Genomic DNA, 18,129 nt, shown 5'->3' with positions numbered 1-18,129 from the left:
TAAACAGCAGCTTTCCTGTTCTTTTGAATATCATGTCTGTTTTGTGAATTTCCTGTGTTGCCAATTATGTTCTTTCCTTTTTTAAAAAATCATGATTATAGTAATGTCAATGTGAACATTTTATACTATTCTTTCTGGTTTTCCCTCTTGCCCTGTTTTTTTCTGTGTGATCCAAACAGTGAAATTCCCAAGGTCAGAATTACTTAATCTGTTAGGTTTTTACTAACTGCTTACCACAAGGTTTGGGCCAGATTTCATTTATGTGCATGCTGTGTGTTTTGTATTAAGATCTCTCCGGCATGGCTGAAGAAAAGACTTGCCCAAGTATGGTGAGTAATCCAGGAGGCTGCAGTGATCCCCAGAACAGCCCAGAGATGAAGCCGCATTCCTACCTCGATGCAATCAGGAGTGGCCTTGATGACCTAGAAGCCAGCAGCTCCTACAGCAGTGAGCAGCAGCTGTGTCCCTATGCGGCAGCGGGGGAGTGCCGATTTGGGGATGCTTGTGTCTACTTGCATGGAGAAGTGTGTGAAATCTGTAGGTTACGAGTCCTGCATCCCTTTGACCCAGAGCAAAGGAAAGCTCATGAGAAGGTAAAATTGCAAGTCTTCGCATGAACTTATTTTAAGAAATTTAAAATGTGCTAAGTGACAAATTGTTGTTATTCCTGTAATCATCTCTCTGTCAGTAATGCCCTCAATATGTACTTGGCATGTTTATAATCCTGTTTCCAACTCCTTTTTCCTGTTGTCATTTTGACAGTTTTTGATTATTTAGAATAAAGAAAAAGGGAAGAGGTATTGCAAAGTTCAGAGAACAAATCTAACTCAGGAATGTGGTGTGTGTGCGTGCGTGTTTGTGTGTGAGAGAGAGAGAGAAACACACACACACATCCTCCACAGGTTTACCTATCCTTGTGGCTGGGGTCCAGCCATGCCAAGTTCTAGAGAATTTGAGGAGCCAAGTGTTAGAAGGGAGCTTTCAGGTCATTAGGTCCCCAGTGTTCATGGAGGTGTCGCCTCACACTAGGCTCTTGTGTGCTTGGCATGAAGGTGGGTAAGAGAGACAGGAGCCCACAGCCATAGTGTTAGAGCTCATGATGATGAGCCGGCCATGGTGCATAGAGGCCCCATTGTCTTCCCTGGGGGTATTCAGGGGAGTGCAGAAGAAGAACTTTCCTCTGCACCCAGGTGTGTTGAGGGCTTTGTGCTGTACATGTGCTTGGTCTCCCATCCGTGTCCACCAAGAGCTCCCAAGGCAGAGTCTGGGTCTTCGTGCTCTTGGCATTGACTCTCATGCCTGATACACGGTGCTTCACCTGGGAGTATTCAGCACCTGCTTCCTGAATGAATACCTTTATTAAATAACTTGTTCTCTTGAGAAGTGGTGCTGCTTACCTCTGAGTCTGGACGACTAGCCTAATGTTTCAAGTTAAGGATTGTTCAGCATTTCTGATATTGGTGTAGTTTAGAGCGGGTTAAGGGTGCCCAGAAGAGCCAGGAGACCGGGTTCCCAGGCTCTGGGAACTCTGTGATTCCACGCAGGACCTCGAATCTTTTGGGACCTCTGTAGTCTCAGTTCTAAACTGGAGGTGACCATACCATGCTAGGAAAGCTGGGCAGGTGATGGCGTGAAGTCCTTTGTGTGGTCTGAGAGAGCTTTGTGTCCAGAGCCCAGAACCTAACAGTGTGGCCCTCCTTTCTCTCCGTACTTGAGATCTGCATGTCGACTTTCGAACATGAGATGGAAAAGGCCTTTGCCTTCCAAGCAAGTCAGGACAAAGTGTGCAGTATCTGCATGGAAGTGGTCCTCGAGAAGACGTCTGCTTCTGAGAGGAGATTTGGGATTCTGTCCAACTGCAATCACACATACTGCTTGTCCTGCATCCGGCAGTGGAGATGCGCCAAGCAGTTTGAGAACCCAATCATTAAGTAAGTGCAGCTAAGGGTCTCCGCTGTGGAAGCTGGGGAGGGTGTTTGACTGGGGGCCTTCTTCTGTCTATTCTTAATCCCCCACACTGTCCTTTAGTGTGAAGATACAACTGGCAAGTCCAAGCCTGTTATTGCTGGAGCCTGGGCACATCTAGTAGCCTTCTTGAGCCCAGGTGCTTTTCCTTTTTTTTTTTAAGATTTTATTTATTTGATAGAGAGAGATCACAAGTAGGCAGAGAGGCAGGCGGAGACAGAGGGGGAAGCAGGCTCCCCACTGAGCAGAAAGCCCGATGTGGGGCTCGATCCCAGGACCCTGAGATCATGACCTGAGCCGAAGGCAGAGGCCTAACCCACTGAGCCACCCAGGCGCCCCCCAGGTGCTTTTCCTTTTAAAAATGGGTAACAACTCCTGCCGACCATCAGCGTGTTTGGGGACACTCAGCGGGGGTCATCTGTAGGAGAAGGTGTTCATAGCACTAGCCTTTTGGACTCTATAGCACTAACAGTTACTAGTGGTTTGCCTTTAGGCTGATTTCCACCTTTGATTTTACTTGTTTTTCATCTGTAAAATAGGGTTGTTTGAGGATTAAATGGAATAGTACATCTAACACATCTCACGTAAGGTATGATACACAGGATGTGCTCCATGGAGCCAACACAGGATTCTGAAATTCTGCAGAGGGCCGGGGGAAGAGCTTACTCATACTGAAAAGTGAATGTGTGCCGTGTACTGTTAGAAACTCTTCACACACAGTAGCTCATAGTTCTCAGACCCAGTGATCATTCTCATTTATAGAGAACAAAACTGGGGTAGAGTGAAGTCAAGTAATGTGCCTGAAATCCCATGGGTGTGGTCAAATAGTTGCTTTACTGAGATAAAAGTGGTTTCTAGTCATTTAGCAGTTGTGGCCACCATCACTTCAGTCTAATTATAGAACATTTTCATCATGCCAAAAAGGAACCTCTGTGTGCATTCACTGTCCATTTCCTCCCTGCTCCTTCCAGCCCCCAGTAGCCACTCCTCTGCTTTCTGGCCTCTGGCTTTGCCTGTCCTAGGCATTGGTTGTAGATGGAGTCCTACGACATGTAGCCTTTCTAGGTCCGCCTGCCTTCCCCCGGCAGACTGCCCTCAGCGCTCACCCGTCCACATGTGCCCGGGCTCCATGCCTGCACTCCGGGCTGAGGAGCCTGCCCCGTGCGGATGTCCACAGTTTGTGCAGTCCTCAGTTGACAGGCATTTGGATTGTTTCCTTCTTTTGGTTATTAGGAATAATGCTGCTGTGAATACTCAAGGACAAGCTGTCATGTGGCTGGTGTTTCTTTCTTTTGGGTAGAGAGCTAGGAGTGGGGTTGCTGAGCCTTACGGTAACTGTTCAGCATTTTGAGGAACTGCCAGGCTGTTTTCCACAGTGGCCACTCCAGCAGCATAGGAGGGGTCCAGTTGCTCCCCAACCTCATCAACTCTGGTTATTGTCTGTATTTCTGATTGTAGCCATCCTAGTAGGTGTGAGGTGGTATCTTACGGTTTTGATTTGCATTTCCCTGATAACTAATGATCTTGAGCATCTTTTTCTATGCTTTTTGGCCATACTCGAATCTTTTGCCCATTTTAAAATTGGATTTTTTGTTTGCTTTAAAGATTTTATTTTTGAGTAATCTCTACACCCAATGGGGGCTTGAATTCACAACCCTGAGATCGGGAGTTCTGTGCTCCCCTGACTGAGCCTACCAAGCACCCCAAATTGAGTTGTCTTCTTACTGTTGAAAAGAACATTTTTTTTAACAGTAAGTAAGGTTCTACACCTGAAACTAATATTACGCTATATGTTAACTGGAATTTAAATAAAAGCTTAAGTTCTGAGAGGATTGTGATTTCACCTTGTGGAATTTTTGGTTGGGAAACATTTGGAGTGCTCATGCATTTGAGCAAGGGGTTTGGTGGTGCAGTGTGCACTGGATTTATAACTTCGTCTCTCCCATACTAACCCTGATTCTCATTTCAGGTCTTGTCCAGAATGCCGTGTGATATCAGAGTTTGTAATTCCAAGTGTGTACTGGGTAGAAGATCAGAGTAAAAAGAATGAGCTGATTGAAGCTTTCAAACAAGGAATGGGGTAAGTACTTTGAGCTCAGATAGGAATCTGGTGCCTGCCTGACAAATGCTTGTATTTACATACCTTCCAACCCCACAAGGTAATGTAATTTTTAAAATTTCAGCTTTGAGGTATAATTAACAAATAAAATTATAAGGTATTTGAAGGGTCATCATGGTGATTTGATCTACATTGTGAGAGGATACTCCCATCTTGTTGATTACTTTTTTTTTTTTTTTTTTTGGTGAGAACCTCCAGGTTCTACTCTTAGCAAATTTCAGTTTTATAAACAGTGTTATCAACTGTAGTCACCATGTTTCATCATGTGTTCATCTATGTATTCGTCATAGAGCTGAAGGTTGGGACCCTTTTATCAACTTTTCCTTATTTATCCTACCCCTTAGCCTCTGGCAACCCCTTTTTTACTATGTGAGTTTGCCTGTTTGTGTTTGGTTCAGACACCAGCAAGTGATCTCCTGCAGCATTTGTTTTTCCTCTGTCTAGCTTATGTCACTTAGCATAATGCCCTCGAGGTCTGCCCATGTTGTCACAAATGGTAGGATTTCCTTTTCTGTCCTAGCTGAATAATATTCCATTTCATGTCTATTCCACATCTTCATCCATTCCTCTCTTGACAGACACATGGGTCATTTTGTGTCTTGGCTATTATGACTAATGTTACAGCGAACATGGAAGTGTAGATAATTCTTCTAACAGATGTGAGGTACTATCTCACTGTGGTGGTGATTTGCATTTCCCTGATGATTAGTGATGCCGAGTGCCTTTTCCTGTGTCTGTTGGACATTTAGATGTCCTCTTTGGGAAAATGTCTATTCAGTTCCTCTGCCCATTTTTAAATGGAATGTGGTGGTTGTTTTTGCTCTTGTGTAAATTCTTTATGTATTTTGGATATTACCCCCTTATCCGGATAGATGATTTGCAAATATTTACTCCCATTTAGTAGGTTGCCTTTCATTTTGTTTGATTTCCTTTGCTCTACAGACACTTTTTAGTTTGGTGTAGTCCCACTTTTTCATTTTTGTTTTTGGTGGCAAATCTATGAAGAACATTGCCAAGACCAATGTCCAGGAGCTTATTACCCTCTGTGTTTTTATGTTTTCAGGGCTTACGTTCAAGCCTTCAGTTTTGAGCTGATTTTTGTGTATGGTGTAAGATAGTGGTCCAGGTTCCCCAACATCCTTTATTGGAGAGATCGTCTTTTTCCCATTGAATATCTCTGGCTCCTTTGTTGTAAATTGACCACATCTGCGTGGGCCCATTTCCGGGCCCTCTGTTCTGTCCCACTGATCTATTTGTCTGTTTTATGCTGTTTGGGTTACTGTAGCTTTGTAGTACAGCTTGAAATCAGGAAATGTGCTGTATCCAGCTTTGTTACTCTTTCTCAGGATTACTTTGGCAATACACTGGAATCTTTTATAGTTCTTATACAATTTTGGAGTTGTTTGTCCTTTGTCTTTGAAACATGCCATTGGGATTTTGATAGGATTGCTTTCAGTCTGCAGATTGTTACGCCTTTCATTTCTTTCAGCATGTCTTATAGTTTCAGCATACAAGTCTGTTTCATCTTCTCTGCTAAATTTAGTACTAGGTATTTTATTCTTTTTTGATGCAATTGTAAGTGGGTTTTTTTTTCTTAATTTCTCTTTCTGGTAGTTCATTGTTAGTCGATTTTGTATCCTGCAACTTCACTGTTACAAGATATGGATGTAGTATATACATACATTAGAACCCAGCAAGGTAAATACTATGGGTTTTTTTTTAGAGAAAAAAAATACTATGATTTTTTTTAAGAGGAAAAAAGAGAGAATATTTACTCAGATATTCACCATTTCCTCTTTGATTTGGTATATAATTCCTTCCAGTTGGTATAATTTACCTTCAGCCTCAAGAACTGCCTTTATTTAATATTTACTGAATCTGCTGATGATGAATTCTTTTCTTTTTAGCAGAAACAGCTTCTCATTCTTAAAGGATATTTTCATTGGATATACTGGTCTGATCAGTCCTCTTTACATCTTTGTCTCCTTTTTCAGTGAATACAATTTTGGGTTAATAGTTCGTTTCTTCCTTTTCTTTTAGTATTTTGCAAATGTTGTTCCACTGTTTTCTGGCCTCGAGTTTCTGAGAAGTCAGTGATAATTTAGATTGTAGTATGTCGTTTTTCTGGGGTTGCTTTCAAGATTGTCTGTCTTTATTTCCAGCAGCTTGCTATTTTGCCTGGGAGTGGTTTTCTCGGAATCTGTAAGGTTTTGTCATTCACCAAATTTAGGGAAATTTTGGCCGTCAGATTTTTTTCCTGCCCTTTTTCTTCTTCTCCTGGGACTCTTAATAACATGTAATAGACTGATACTGCTACACAGAATTTGGGGTCTGTTCATTTCTTTCCAGTTTCTTTCCCCTCGCTGTTAATCTTGTCCAGTGGTAGCTGCTTTGAACGCCTTGTCATCTTGAAGTTGGTTTCTAGGTCACATTTTCCTGATTCTTTGTATATTGAATCATTTTGGATTATAGCCTGCCAGTGTTATCTTGTCAAGATTCTTGATTCTCTTAAGTCAAGCAATAAAGCATTGATGTTCTTACATGCAGGTAAAGTGTTTAAATTCCAGCTTTTGGGCAGCAGTTCTCATCTGTTTGGTTTTCTTATCTTCAGCTAAGTGGCTGTGAGCTTCTGCTGCACTGATGTCTGGGCCAAACCTTTGGACTGAATTAATACATCGTGTTTGGAGTCCACCCTCTGGTGCCCTTCTCTGTGTGGGACTGCTTCCCCACTTTCCAGTGGGTGCTCTCCTCCTAGCCCTGTTCATTGTTCAGGCCAGGGAGACTGTGGATTTGCCCCTGGAGTTTTAGACACCTGACTTTGGCTTGCTCTAGGCCAAAAGCTATTTTTTCCGAGAAAGATAACTCTCTTCTTGCCATTCTGTTCTTTTCAGTGTCTGATTTCTTGGAATCCTCCTGCTGTTCATGTTCCATTGCCTTTGGGTCTTTTAAAAATTGGTATTGCTAGTTAACTGCCTGAGGGTTGACTCTGTGAGAAGTGTGCTTCCCTGTACTAAAGGGCACTGCATGTCACCTTTTTTATTGTTTCCTTCAGACTGCCTATCCGTTACTAAAGATCCCCCTCACACGTGGTGGCATATGTCTGTCCACCAGAGGGCAGGAGTGGCAAGGCAGAGGGGCCAGCCTGCAGGAAGCAGCTGTGCTGGAGTGGCCTGGAAATTCTCGTGTTCTTTCTGTTTGGGTCTTTTCTGGCCTTAGTTTTCATTGATGATGGTGTTTTTATGCATTTCACACATATTTACTGTGCACCTACTATGGGCTAGGCGCCTTCACGCTAAGCACCAGTGGGGGACATAAGAGTACATATTAGTAAGATAATTTCAAGGGAAATTACAAGAGGGCAATTATGATACATGTTTTCTGGTGACAAATTCTTCACAAGAGGCCCAAGCCACATGTCCCAACAGAGAAAGCACTTGGAGCCACCTGAGAGCATCAGGAAAAGCAGCATGGAGACTCAGCCATGAAGCGTAAACAGCTATCACATGTGTTGGGGGTGAGGGGGAACAGAATCACATGGGTGCAGAATGGTACAGATGTTGTGTGGGGGGAGCGGTAGGAGTGGAAGGATGTGGTAGGACCTGTGGGATAGACGGCATTGAAATCTCAGGGGGCAGAACAAGTGACTGTTTGGCATGTTCCTCAGTCGTAGTGTGAAGAGGCTGGAAGCTGGTGGGAAGGAGGCCAATTAAGAAAGGACTGTGGCAGGCGGGTAGCAGAGGACAGTACCCACATGGCTTCAGCAGTGTAGGGACAAAAGGGACGGGGTGATTGGGGAGGTGCTCTGTAAGCAGGACTAACAGTCGGATGGGGGAGCTGAGAACAAGGCGGCAGTCTGCGTGCACTGGAGGCTTTTGTCCTTGGTGACCAGGTAAGGCTGGGGAAGGAAAAAGCACGGTTATTTGGGGGCAGGAATAGAGAATGATTTCTGGAACCTGTTGAGTTTATTAAAACCAGTGTCCAGCAGCAGTCTGGTGAGAAATCGCTGCTTGAGCAGTTATTGGAAGGTTTGCTCAGAGCCTCAGGGGTGGAGGCCATGATCGGGGTGGATGCACACAGCTCTGCTCGAATCCACTCCCCAGCCGGTGCCAGGGTCAGACCTGGGGGGAGCAGGCGCCATCCGGACGAGCGCGGTACTCCTTCAGTGGACAGTTGTGAAGGGAACTTTCTTGGTGCCGCTCTGAGGTCTCAGCCACCCTCATCACCGATCTCTGCCATCCTTTTTTTTTTTTTTTTAAGATTTTATTTATCTATTTGACAGAGATCACAAATAGGCAGAGAGAGGGGAAGGGAAGCAGGTTCCCTGCTGAGCAGAGAGCCCGATTCGGGGCTCAATCCCAGGACCTTGGGATCATGACCTGAGCCAAAGGCAGAGGCTTTAACCCACTGAGCCACCCAAGTGCCCCTCTGCCATCCTCTTGTCTGAGAAGACAGAAAAACACTGGCATCAAGGAGTTCCCCTTCCTTGTCATGTCACTGTCACATACCCCAGTTGCCCCTAGTAGCAGCCTGCCCTTTCTACTGTGATATGGCTTTCTCTGTGCAACTTCCCTTCCTCAGCACTCCCAGATGCCCCCTTGCCTTCTTGGGCATCTCTACCTCTTCTCCACCATGGGACCATTTATGATTGTAGAAGTCAAATTTTATTTAAGTAAAAAGGAATAGGAAATTTCTGGTTGGTGGTTTTTTTCCTCTGGAGCCAGGGGTTCTTAACATAGGGGTATGGGAGTAGGATTTGAAGATATGCCTAAAAAACACAGCAAAAAGTTAATTTTTTACTGTGTGTATTATATTTTATCCATTTAAAAACAATGCTCTGAGAAGGCATCCATAGTTAAGAAGCCTGCTCTAGAGGGTGGAGACCAAGGAAAATTGGAACGAGACCTGGGACTTTGGGCAGGGGCTGCTTTTTTGTGCCTCCTCAGTCAAGGCTTCCTCTTCCTTGACATCATTGCTGGCCAGGAGGAAGGGAAATTTCCCTGGGTGGGGTTCCTAGTGGGACTTTTAGCTGAGGCAAATAGCCCAGCTTCAGAACTTTGGAGCCCAGACAGCTGGCCCGGAGGAGCTGTCAGGCCTGTGCTCCCCTGGAGTCCCCTATGCAGGTTCAGTTCTGTGTGAGGCTGCATGTCACCATGACAGTATGATCCACCTTGGAAATCAGCATCCTAACCTCACTGAGCCTCATCTTCCCCACATAGAAAGTAAGGCTCATCTAGTTCTGGCATCGTGGGCAGGGATGGAGGAAGGCCTTGGTTCTTCTGGGCCCCAGGTTCTCCCAACATCCTCTGACTTTTTCTTTCTACTTTTTAGGAAAAAAGCTTGTAAATACTTTGAGCAAGGCAAGGGGACCTGCCCATTTGGAAGCAAATGCCTTTACCGCCACGCTTATCCTGACGGGCGGCTGGCAGAGCCTGAGAAACCTCGGAAACAGCTCAGTTCTGAGGGCACCGTGAGGGTAAGGACTTTGCCATCTCTGTCAAGGACACTTACTGGTGGCATTTCCAGGTACTGCTCCTGGCCCTTTCTCTGATAGCTTTGGCAGCAGAGAATGGGGTAGGTAAGCAAAAGAAAAATAAACTGGCCTTCACGTTGCCATTAATAATAACCAGGTATATTTGCTGGCTTTTTTTGCAGTTCTTTAATTCAGTGCGGCTCTGGGATTTCATTGAGAATCGAGAAAGCCGGCATGTCCCCAGAACTGAAGATGTCGACATGACAGAGCTTGGGGACCTCTTCATGCACCTGTCTGGAGTGGAGTCATCAGAACCCTAAGTAGTAGACGGTTCCCCCTGCATCTTGGGCTCTGCCAGCCAAGCCTTCCCCAAGCTAGGGTGTGCAGAGCTTCGTTTACTGCAACCCAAGGTGGCACGTGGCTTGGATTTGACTGGGGTTGTACTTAACCTTGGTCTCATCCCCTCTCCATTATTACAGCCATGGGAGGAGCGAAAGATATAAAATGACCCAACAAGTATATGGAATTGCTACTTTTCTAGTTGATCTCTTGAGTTGCACCTCAGGCTCCTCAGGGGAACCAGCTAACCAGCGAGAGTTTTGATTGATTGCTTTTAAAAGCAGCCTGGCTCCTGTCCTTGAGCTTTAGCTCCCTAGAAACAGTCACCTTGCCCTTAAAGCAGATTTGTTTTCCTTGACAAAGGATTCTTCACCCCTGTGAGATGATTCCTCTGTAGTGGATTTCCCTAGTGTACTTAGTGTGTAGCCAAAAACTGTTTTTCAAAAAGCTCTGTATAAATCAACTTACAGTGGGCACCGCACACCTTAGCATAAAACTTGTAGTGCTCTTTGGTGTCCCCCTTCAGAGCAGGAGTTGCCCGTGTGTTCAGTCAACAGAGTGTAAACCTTCTTCCCTATAAGGGCAGGGGCTCTCGGAGCAGCGGGAAGTGTAGTGCAGCAAAGCAGAGGTATAGCCCCTCATTTCTGATTGGTGTTGGGGCCACATGCTCCAGGGAAACACCTGCCTGTCACCTGTGGGCTTCCTTGGGGCTCTTCTTGGGCTCATGCCCCAAGGGTCACTTTACTAGGGGTTCAGCACACACATGCTCTTATGTGTGGCCCTTGCTCACCCATTTGATCTGTAAAGCGTGGCTTTGATTGCCAATTTTGTAAAAAGTTAATGGCACCCAACAAAGTTTCTACTTCTGACCCAGCATTGGCCCTAAAAGAACAAGTCCCCTATGCTAAGTTGTGACTTTAATTGAAGGAATATAACATTGTGAATCAGAACAAACTCACCCCAAGCCTGAATTAATCTATTTTTATAAACAGCTTATAGAGATACCAAATATTTTATAAAATGCATTAAAGTGTGGGTAGAAAAAGGTCTACTCTTACCTGAGGTTAGAGTAGGCTTTTTGGAGAATTTTTATAGTTAACTCTTTAGTGAAATGTGACAGCACAAAGGCTGATGTAAATTCCTTCCCAGTAGAGGCTCTGGGCCTATTTCCTGCTGCTTGTGTTCTTGCTCCAGGAGGGATGAACAGATTGGGGAGAGTTCAAGCTTCGAGCTCAGTAGAAGGAAAGAACAGCCATTAAACCTACATTTAATTTATTTTATTAAAATAACATAATTGAGGAACCATCAGATAACTGTATTTTGTCAGGCGCAATAAAAACAAAATTAAAACCCAAATCATCAAGAAAACCTGTACTCCTGGCTTCCTTGCATCCACATGATGTGACTGAAGAGAAAGGCTGGCCCGGTGGCCCCGCCCCACAGGGGCAACTCCTGGAAGACAGATTCAGCATGATGGAAGACTGCTCCCTGACAGGGCGGAGACTGGGAGGGGTGGGCCAAGCGCCTCTTCTGGAAAACCGTCCCAAAGCAGTGGAGATCTCCAAGGAAAGAAGTGTCCCCAAAGTCAAGGTCCATAGTACCAATGCTCCTTCAGGCAGCCATGGTCTCTCGACAGTCCTGGGCTGTTTGGTGTGTTACGTGCAAAACTACTGTTTGACGCCACACCACCCTCTGAAGAACAGTCCTTCCCATGATAAGCATTCCTCGTAGGAGCTGATATCCACAATCCACATGTCCACATCAGGGCTGGTTTGTCTGCTACCTTCATTTCCCCTCTGAGTGCTTTTTTTTTTTTTTTTTTTTTGCCCTAAAAAAAATACTCATTCGGCCAACAGCTGGGGCCCCAGATCACGTATTGCCATATCTGGCAGCCATGGGTGCATCTGGAGAAGGCTCTCGGCTCAAGAGCATAGGGGATGCAGGGAGGGAGCAGGACAAACCAGCATTTCGAATGGCTTCCTTCTCCCAGGGCCAGAAAGGGTAGAAAAGAAGGCAACATGAAGTTAAGGCCCTGTGAGTAGTCTAGAAGGTCCTTAGCAGCAGCTTCTCTGAAAATGAGCTCTCTGCCTCCATCAAAAGGGAGCAGAAAGGTGGTGCCTGCTGACTTCCCTTACTCCCCCGATGGCCTGAGTGCAGGTGCAAAGTCAGCTAGAAGACAGGCAGTCTAGGGGACGTAGTCAATGTGCAGGCGTTGATATCCTCAGTGTGGGCCGCCCGGTGCAGGGATGGCTCAGAAGCGCTCCGGTTGATTTTCGGCAGAGAATGTTGGAGCAGCTCAATGGAAGACAGGATCTGAAACAAGGCGGTGTCATTAGGTGGCCTTGGTGTCACTGCGGGAGCAGCAGCTTTTCCGGGAGGAGCCCAAATGCAGGCTCTTCCCACCGCAGTTGTGGCACTGGGTGGAGAACATGAGCCCACCTCCCTCCTCATTTCGGTTTAGGAACTCCTACTTGAATCCATTCCTACACCCTTGAGCCAAGTCTTACCTGGGGAAAAAGAGGCCTCTCTTCCTTAACCTTCTTCACACAGTCGGCTACAAGCCTCTTCATTGCTTTGGGGCAGTTCTTATATAGCTTACTGAGGTCTGGGGAGGCATACCCTCGGCCCACCATGAAGATGATCTAAGAGGAAGCAAACAGTTGAGGGACTGGGTGGAGGAACAACAGTGACAGTGGCAACTTCTATCCCTCCTGCTGCTCAAACTGCAGGAGGCCCAGGGGCTTTCACAGCCCCATCCAGCCAGTCTGCATCAGGGCACATACCTGATCTCGGTTATTGATGTGGGAGTAAGGAAGCTCCCCTGTCATGAGCTCATAGAGCACAATGCCGTAGGAGTAGACATCAGACTGGAAGCTGAACGGGTTGTTATCCTGCATTCGGATCACCTCAGGAGCCTACAAGGACAGAATGCATTCATTCACCACCATCTGGGCCCCACAGGCATCCAGACACCAGGCCTGTCCTCTCCTGCTGGGCATGAGAGCCCTTTCCTCAGTTTATACTTCTGGCCCGCTCAGGCTCAGGCTAACACAGGCTCAGGAAGCCTAGCCTCGGCCCCAGCACCTGTGCCTTAGCATGGTTTTGGTCACCAGCTTTCAGAAAGCTCACATTTGCCTCCAGCTGCCTGATGTCACTGAAGGCCTCACTGAGGTATCTGGGTATTGGGGAAATGGCAAATGCTCTGAGTCTGCACACAGACCGTCAGGGCACCCCTTCTCCCCTGCACCCTGCTAGTGGGACCCTCGCCTGCTCACCATCCACAGGACAGAGCCAGTGGGTTGTTCAACTTGCTGAGAACCACTCCAGCGCGACTTTACTGTTGCCAAACCAAAATCTCCAATTTTCACCGTCAGGCCTTCATGGAGAAATATATCTCAATGCTTGTTAAGGAGTGTGGTTTCAGAAGAATGGTCAACTTAAATCTCTCTGCCTCCTGTCTGTCCCCAGCCTTCTCTGGTCTGCTTAGATTTCTAAAGTTTTAAAAAGTCCTTCTGAAAGGCCCCTTCCTCCAGGAGGCATGCAGCAGTTGCTCAGGGTGCCAGATTATGTGGCTCGGCCAAAAGTAAGGCAGTTTCCCCGTGCTGCCCTTCCCTGTTTCCACATCTAGGTGCCAGGTCCCTGGCCTTCTGACCTTCCCATGAAACAGGTGTCTTAAACCCCAAGATTTCTAAGGGCACGGGCTGCCATCTGCTGCTCCTTGGAGGCAGGCCTGGCCCGTGATGGCTTACATTTGTTCTGCCTGCTTTGTGCCCTCAAACGACTAAAATGTGAAGAACAAAATGGCATATCCCTCACTGAGCACTGAACGCTGTCCTAAGAGATTTCTCAGTAGACTAGGTACTGCTTGGTGACTTCAAATCAGGACCAAACTCACCTCATTTCTGGATAAAGAAGTCAGGCAGTTTAAGGCCGACTTGGGATCCGCCAATGCAGTAACGCATACCTCCTTCAAATCTATGGGGTCTACTCTCATGCTGGGATGTGTCACTCCCAAAAACCCATCACTAAAACATATCCTGTACCTCAGACATGTGGCTCAAATAGGCCACATCCCAAATCTGACTCAACCCAACTGTGGCTCCTCTCACTGGCCAAGAAGCAGGGTAGGGCTGTAACGCCATCCATGCTCCTCTTGGCTACAGGCCGGAGGCACATGGACAAGGGTTACATTTCCTGCCCTACAGTACAAACACTCCTCGTCTTCAGTGCCCTTCTATAGGAACACAGTCTCAGAAAGGGGAAGGGCTGGTTCCAACAGTGACCTCTAAAGAAACCACTTCTGTTCACTGAAGAAACAATTTTCAGTAATCACTTCAATGATCTTGAAACAGCTGGCCTGCAGCCACTTTCTGACCAGATACACACTGTCCACACACTAGAAATAAACATGAAAGACAAAAGCCCCATCCCTCCAACTTAAATTTAGTAATGAAGAGCATAATAAAACTTTCAACCATAAGCCAAACATGTATCTCAACTCTTATGGAAATCTTTCCAGAGTCACATTTGCTGGGATAAACTTTAAAAAGTCTCCCTTCTGTTTTTCTAAATTTAGAACTGAGCAGTCAAACGAAAACAACCATCAAAGGATACTGTTGGATTTCATGTCTCTGTGGATGATGTTCTTTGCATGCAAATAGCTGTGAAGGGAAAATAAATCTATTAAAAACAGTCTGAGGGACATGGGTAGAAATAGCTTCAAATTTCGGCTAGGAAGGAAGCCACCAGAGCACCTGTTGCCTGGTAAGGGGCTACAGGTGGGGACTGGCTGGGCACTGATACAGCCTAGGCCACATCATGCCTTGCCTGGAGGTAAGGTCACAGTGACTGAAGCATCACCCTACTCAAACAGTAATTCTGACAACCCAAATGTCCACCCACTAATGAACGCGTAAGTAGAATGTGGCCTACCCATACTGCGGAGTGTTATTCAGCTACAGGAAAGAATGAGGTACTGACACATGCCAAACCCGTTATGCAAAGTCGAGCGAGACACAAGGGACCTCATTATCTCTCTGTTTGAGAAAGCTCGAGTGAACAAGCATGGGGAGGAGCAGAGGGAAGACAAGCAGACTCCGTGCTGAGTGTAGAGCTGGACACGGGGCTCAATGCCAGGACCCCGAGATCATGACCTGAGCTGAAATGAAGAGTCAGACCCTCAACCGACTGAGCCACTCAGGCACCCCTATCTCATCTTCTATCATGACAAATGTTCTAAAATTAGATAGTGGAGATGTGTGCCCAACTCTGAATATACTAAAAATCACTAAGATGTATGCATTTAAGGGGTTAATTGTATAGTGTGTGGATTATATCCATAATTTTTTTCTATAAAGTAATTCTATTCCTTTTTTTAAGACTATTTATTTATTTGAAATAGAGCAGGAGCAGGGGGCAGGGACAGAGAGAGAACCAGACTCCCCACTGAGCAGAGAGCCCGAGGTGGGACTCGATCCCAGGACCCCTGGGATCATGACCTGAACCAAAGGCAGACACTTAACCAACCGAGCCACCCAGGCACCCCTGGCTAGTTATTTCTTAAAATGTATAGAAAGTAAATTCCGAGAAAAAGAAAAAAGTAAATTCCATAAGAATTTGAGAGTTTACACAGCACTTACAAGCACAGCTTTAGCTTATACCTTCTGACATGCGGGGCTATGAGGAGCTCCCATTCTTCCATATAAGAGGTACCTCAGAGGAAAAGTGTGACTCACACACACACCACACCACACACACCCCTTTCACAAAGAAATGTGTTCAAGTGCAGAGACAAATGGGTGGTGTCACGTGCAGGTGCTCGGGATGACTTTTAAGCATCCTCCAAAAGAAAAACATTATGGAAAACCATCTGCTCAGTCCCTCCTGCAGAGCAAGCGCGTGTGCCGGTGGGCCATGCCTCAGAGCGCACATTCCCACAGTGGGCAGGGCCACGGCTGTCCAGGCAGGAGGTCTAAATCCCACAATACACTCTTTAGCGACTGGGTAAATTCTGAGGGCACTGGCTTGAACCCCAATCTAAGCCCCAAGGCAGGCGGCCTCAGCCTGGACAAGCTACCTTGAGTTCTCACTCCTTCAGCCCACTCTGGAGGCTTCCTTTCCAGCTGTGCAACAGTATCACAGAAACCACTTAGCAGACTTGGCTTTTTCCTAACCTAGGTCCTGACGTAGGGCAAGTTAATGTCTGCACCCCAGACTTTCTAGTCAGCAAGCCATCTACTCACTCCATTCCCTGAGCAGTCTGGCGGGCGATGTCAATCAACTGGAACATCTGGAATTTAGTCTCCTGGACATGCAGGTGTTTGTAGAGGCTGCTGCCTTCACACCACTGGGTCACAATCGCCAGGTTGTCCTTTGTCATGTACCCCATGAAGAGCAGGATGTTCACATGCCGTGTTTTACTAGAGGGGACAGGAGGAAAAAGGCTCTGAATCTTCAGCTGCTGCAGAATAGAGATCTACTCTGCTTTCCCACTGATGCCGGGTCCTGTGTGTCCTTGACGCCACCATGCTTACAATCTGGGTGGCTGGCAAAGCAAACATGCAAAATTGCTGATCATCGAGTTGGGTGTTGTGACGAAAGAACCCCGCTGTTATTCACCTCAGTGCTGCCCCGAAAGAGAGGACATTCTCTCCAATCAGCATACATTTATGATTCCTCCCACAGGGGTCACGGACCCCTAATCTATGCAGTCTGTCATCATTCTAACAAGTCTAAATGATGACATTCCCACAAGTCTAAATAATGACTCAAGGACTTTGAAGCTGAAGGTTTTCCAGAAGGCGGCAAACTGGCCATACAAAGAGCTCTTGGAAATAAAGGCGAAAACAGAACCTATTTCTCCATATCTCAAACCACAACCCAGAGAAGAACCTGGGCCCAGAGGCCTGGAGGAGCGGAAGGGGATCTGTGCTCACCACAAGCAGCCCTTCTAGAGGTTTGACAACCAGGTGAGCTGGAAGGAAACTTTCCACGCCCTTTCACTTACAAGGAAGGACTTCTAGCCACGGGACTCCGCACTGAACACTAAGCACCCGTGCCAGCCATAGGCCCTCAGAGACAGGTGCATGTGCGCTGCAGCCCGCTTCCTCCGCAGCTTCTGCCCCACCAGCCATGCCCACCCTCTGCCGCTCCAGGGAGGCTGGACGGCCTGTGCCCTACTCACCGGAGGACAGCCACCTCGTTCCTGAAGGCCTGGAACTGCTCTGGTGTGGGGTCGACAACCTTTAGGATTTTTACTGCAACATCTCCTGCAAATTAGTTTGTAGTCAGTGCAATCAGTTGAATGACCTTATTTTGTTGTTTTTTCACATACCCTAGTTTTGAGAAAGATAGTGAATCACTTATTCAGGTATCACATTACCTACACATGGAACAAAAACACAAATTTCTAAATTGTTCAAGTGGCTGAAAAAAGTTATATATTATACTATTATCCTTCAAATACATCCACACGGGCCCTGAACAGGTTTGCTTTCAACTCTTCCTATGAAGCCTGGCCTCCCCAGCAGTGAGGTCACTTGTGAATGGTCGAAGCTGGGCCTGTGAGGGTGGCAGTGGCAGACACAGAGGGGGCCAGCAGACACCTGGTCTTTGGGGCCAGGAGACAGGCCATTTAGCAAGCAACTGATACCAAACTCAGCCGCCACATTTTTTGTTTGTTTGTTTTGACTGTTTTTTTTTAAAGATTTTATTCATTTGGCAGAGAGAGAGCACAAGCAGGGGGAAAGGTGGAGTAGCAGGGAGAGGGAGAAGCAGGCTCTCTGCTGAGCAAGGATCCTGTGGTGGGCCCCAATCCCAGGATTATGATCTAACCCGGAGGCAGATGCTTAACCATCTGAGCCACCCAGGCACCCCTCAGCAGCCACATTTTAGTGAGACCTAAGATGGTGCCTTTTACAAATTCAAAGAGGATACTAAAATTAAGCTTCTCTGCCTTTAATACCTCAAAGAAGTAATCCTAGTGATTCACTGGTTACCAAGCCCTGGCATGGCATGTGCACTCACCGGCATTATTGCCTTCAGTCCTCCTAGCTGCCCTGTGACTTAAGTACTGTTACCCTCATTTCACAGGCAGCACAAAAGCTCAGTCACTGCCCAAGGTCATACAGCCTAAAACCAGAAGTGCGGGAGCCAGGATCAGAACCCCATCTGACTCCAATGGCCGCCCTTCTAATTTCCATACTGACAAGACCGTCACACTGTGAGCCTCTTTACG

The 18,129-nt window shown here is 46.5% G+C and overlaps 2 protein-coding genes across 13 annotated transcripts in view; one reads left to right on the top strand and one right to left on the bottom strand.

Moving 5' to 3' along the window:
* Window positions 1-11,255, top strand: part of MKRN2 (makorin ring finger protein 2) — a 58,172-nt gene extending 46,917 nt beyond the window's left edge. For all 4 annotated transcript variants that reach the window (XM_080814852.1, XM_080814851.1, XM_080814850.1 and 1 more), the window contains 5 exons: window positions 289-593; window positions 1,717-1,931; window positions 3,935-4,045; window positions 9,413-9,557; window positions 9,737-11,255. In XM_080814852.1, coding sequence (XP_080670978.1) covers window positions 289-593; window positions 1,717-1,931; window positions 3,935-4,045; window positions 9,413-9,557; window positions 9,737-9,874 — 914 coding nt within the window. In that variant the 3' untranslated portion in view covers window positions 9,875-11,255. The remainder of the gene's footprint in view (window positions 1-288; window positions 594-1,716; window positions 1,932-3,934; window positions 4,046-9,412; window positions 9,558-9,736) is intronic.
* RAF1 (Raf-1 proto-oncogene, serine/threonine kinase) overlaps window positions 11,156-18,129 on the bottom strand; it is an 84,041-nt gene continuing 77,067 nt past the window's right edge. For all 9 annotated transcript variants that reach the window (XM_080814758.1, XM_080814757.1, XM_080814755.1 and 6 more), the window contains 7 exons: window positions 17,077-17,161; window positions 16,136-16,312; window positions 14,508-14,554; window positions 13,169-13,287; window positions 12,677-12,808; window positions 12,401-12,535; window positions 11,156-12,206 (listed from right to left, as the gene is read on the bottom strand). In XM_080814758.1, coding sequence (XP_080670884.1) covers window positions 12,063-12,206; window positions 12,401-12,535; window positions 12,677-12,808; window positions 13,169-13,287; window positions 14,508-14,554; window positions 16,136-16,312; window positions 17,077-17,161 — 839 coding nt within the window. In that variant the 3' untranslated portion in view covers window positions 11,156-12,062. The remainder of the gene's footprint in view (window positions 12,207-12,400; window positions 12,536-12,676; window positions 12,809-13,168; window positions 13,288-14,507; window positions 14,555-16,135; window positions 16,313-17,076; window positions 17,162-18,129) is intronic.

The sequence above is a fragment of the Martes martes genome (assembly GCF_963455335.1).
Source record: "Martes martes genome assembly, chromosome: 1".
Classification (NCBI taxonomy): domain Eukaryota; kingdom Metazoa; phylum Chordata; class Mammalia; order Carnivora; family Mustelidae; genus Martes; species Martes martes.
The sequence above is the reverse complement of the archived record's forward strand: the minus strand, read 5'-3'. Positions and strand labels throughout refer to the sequence as shown.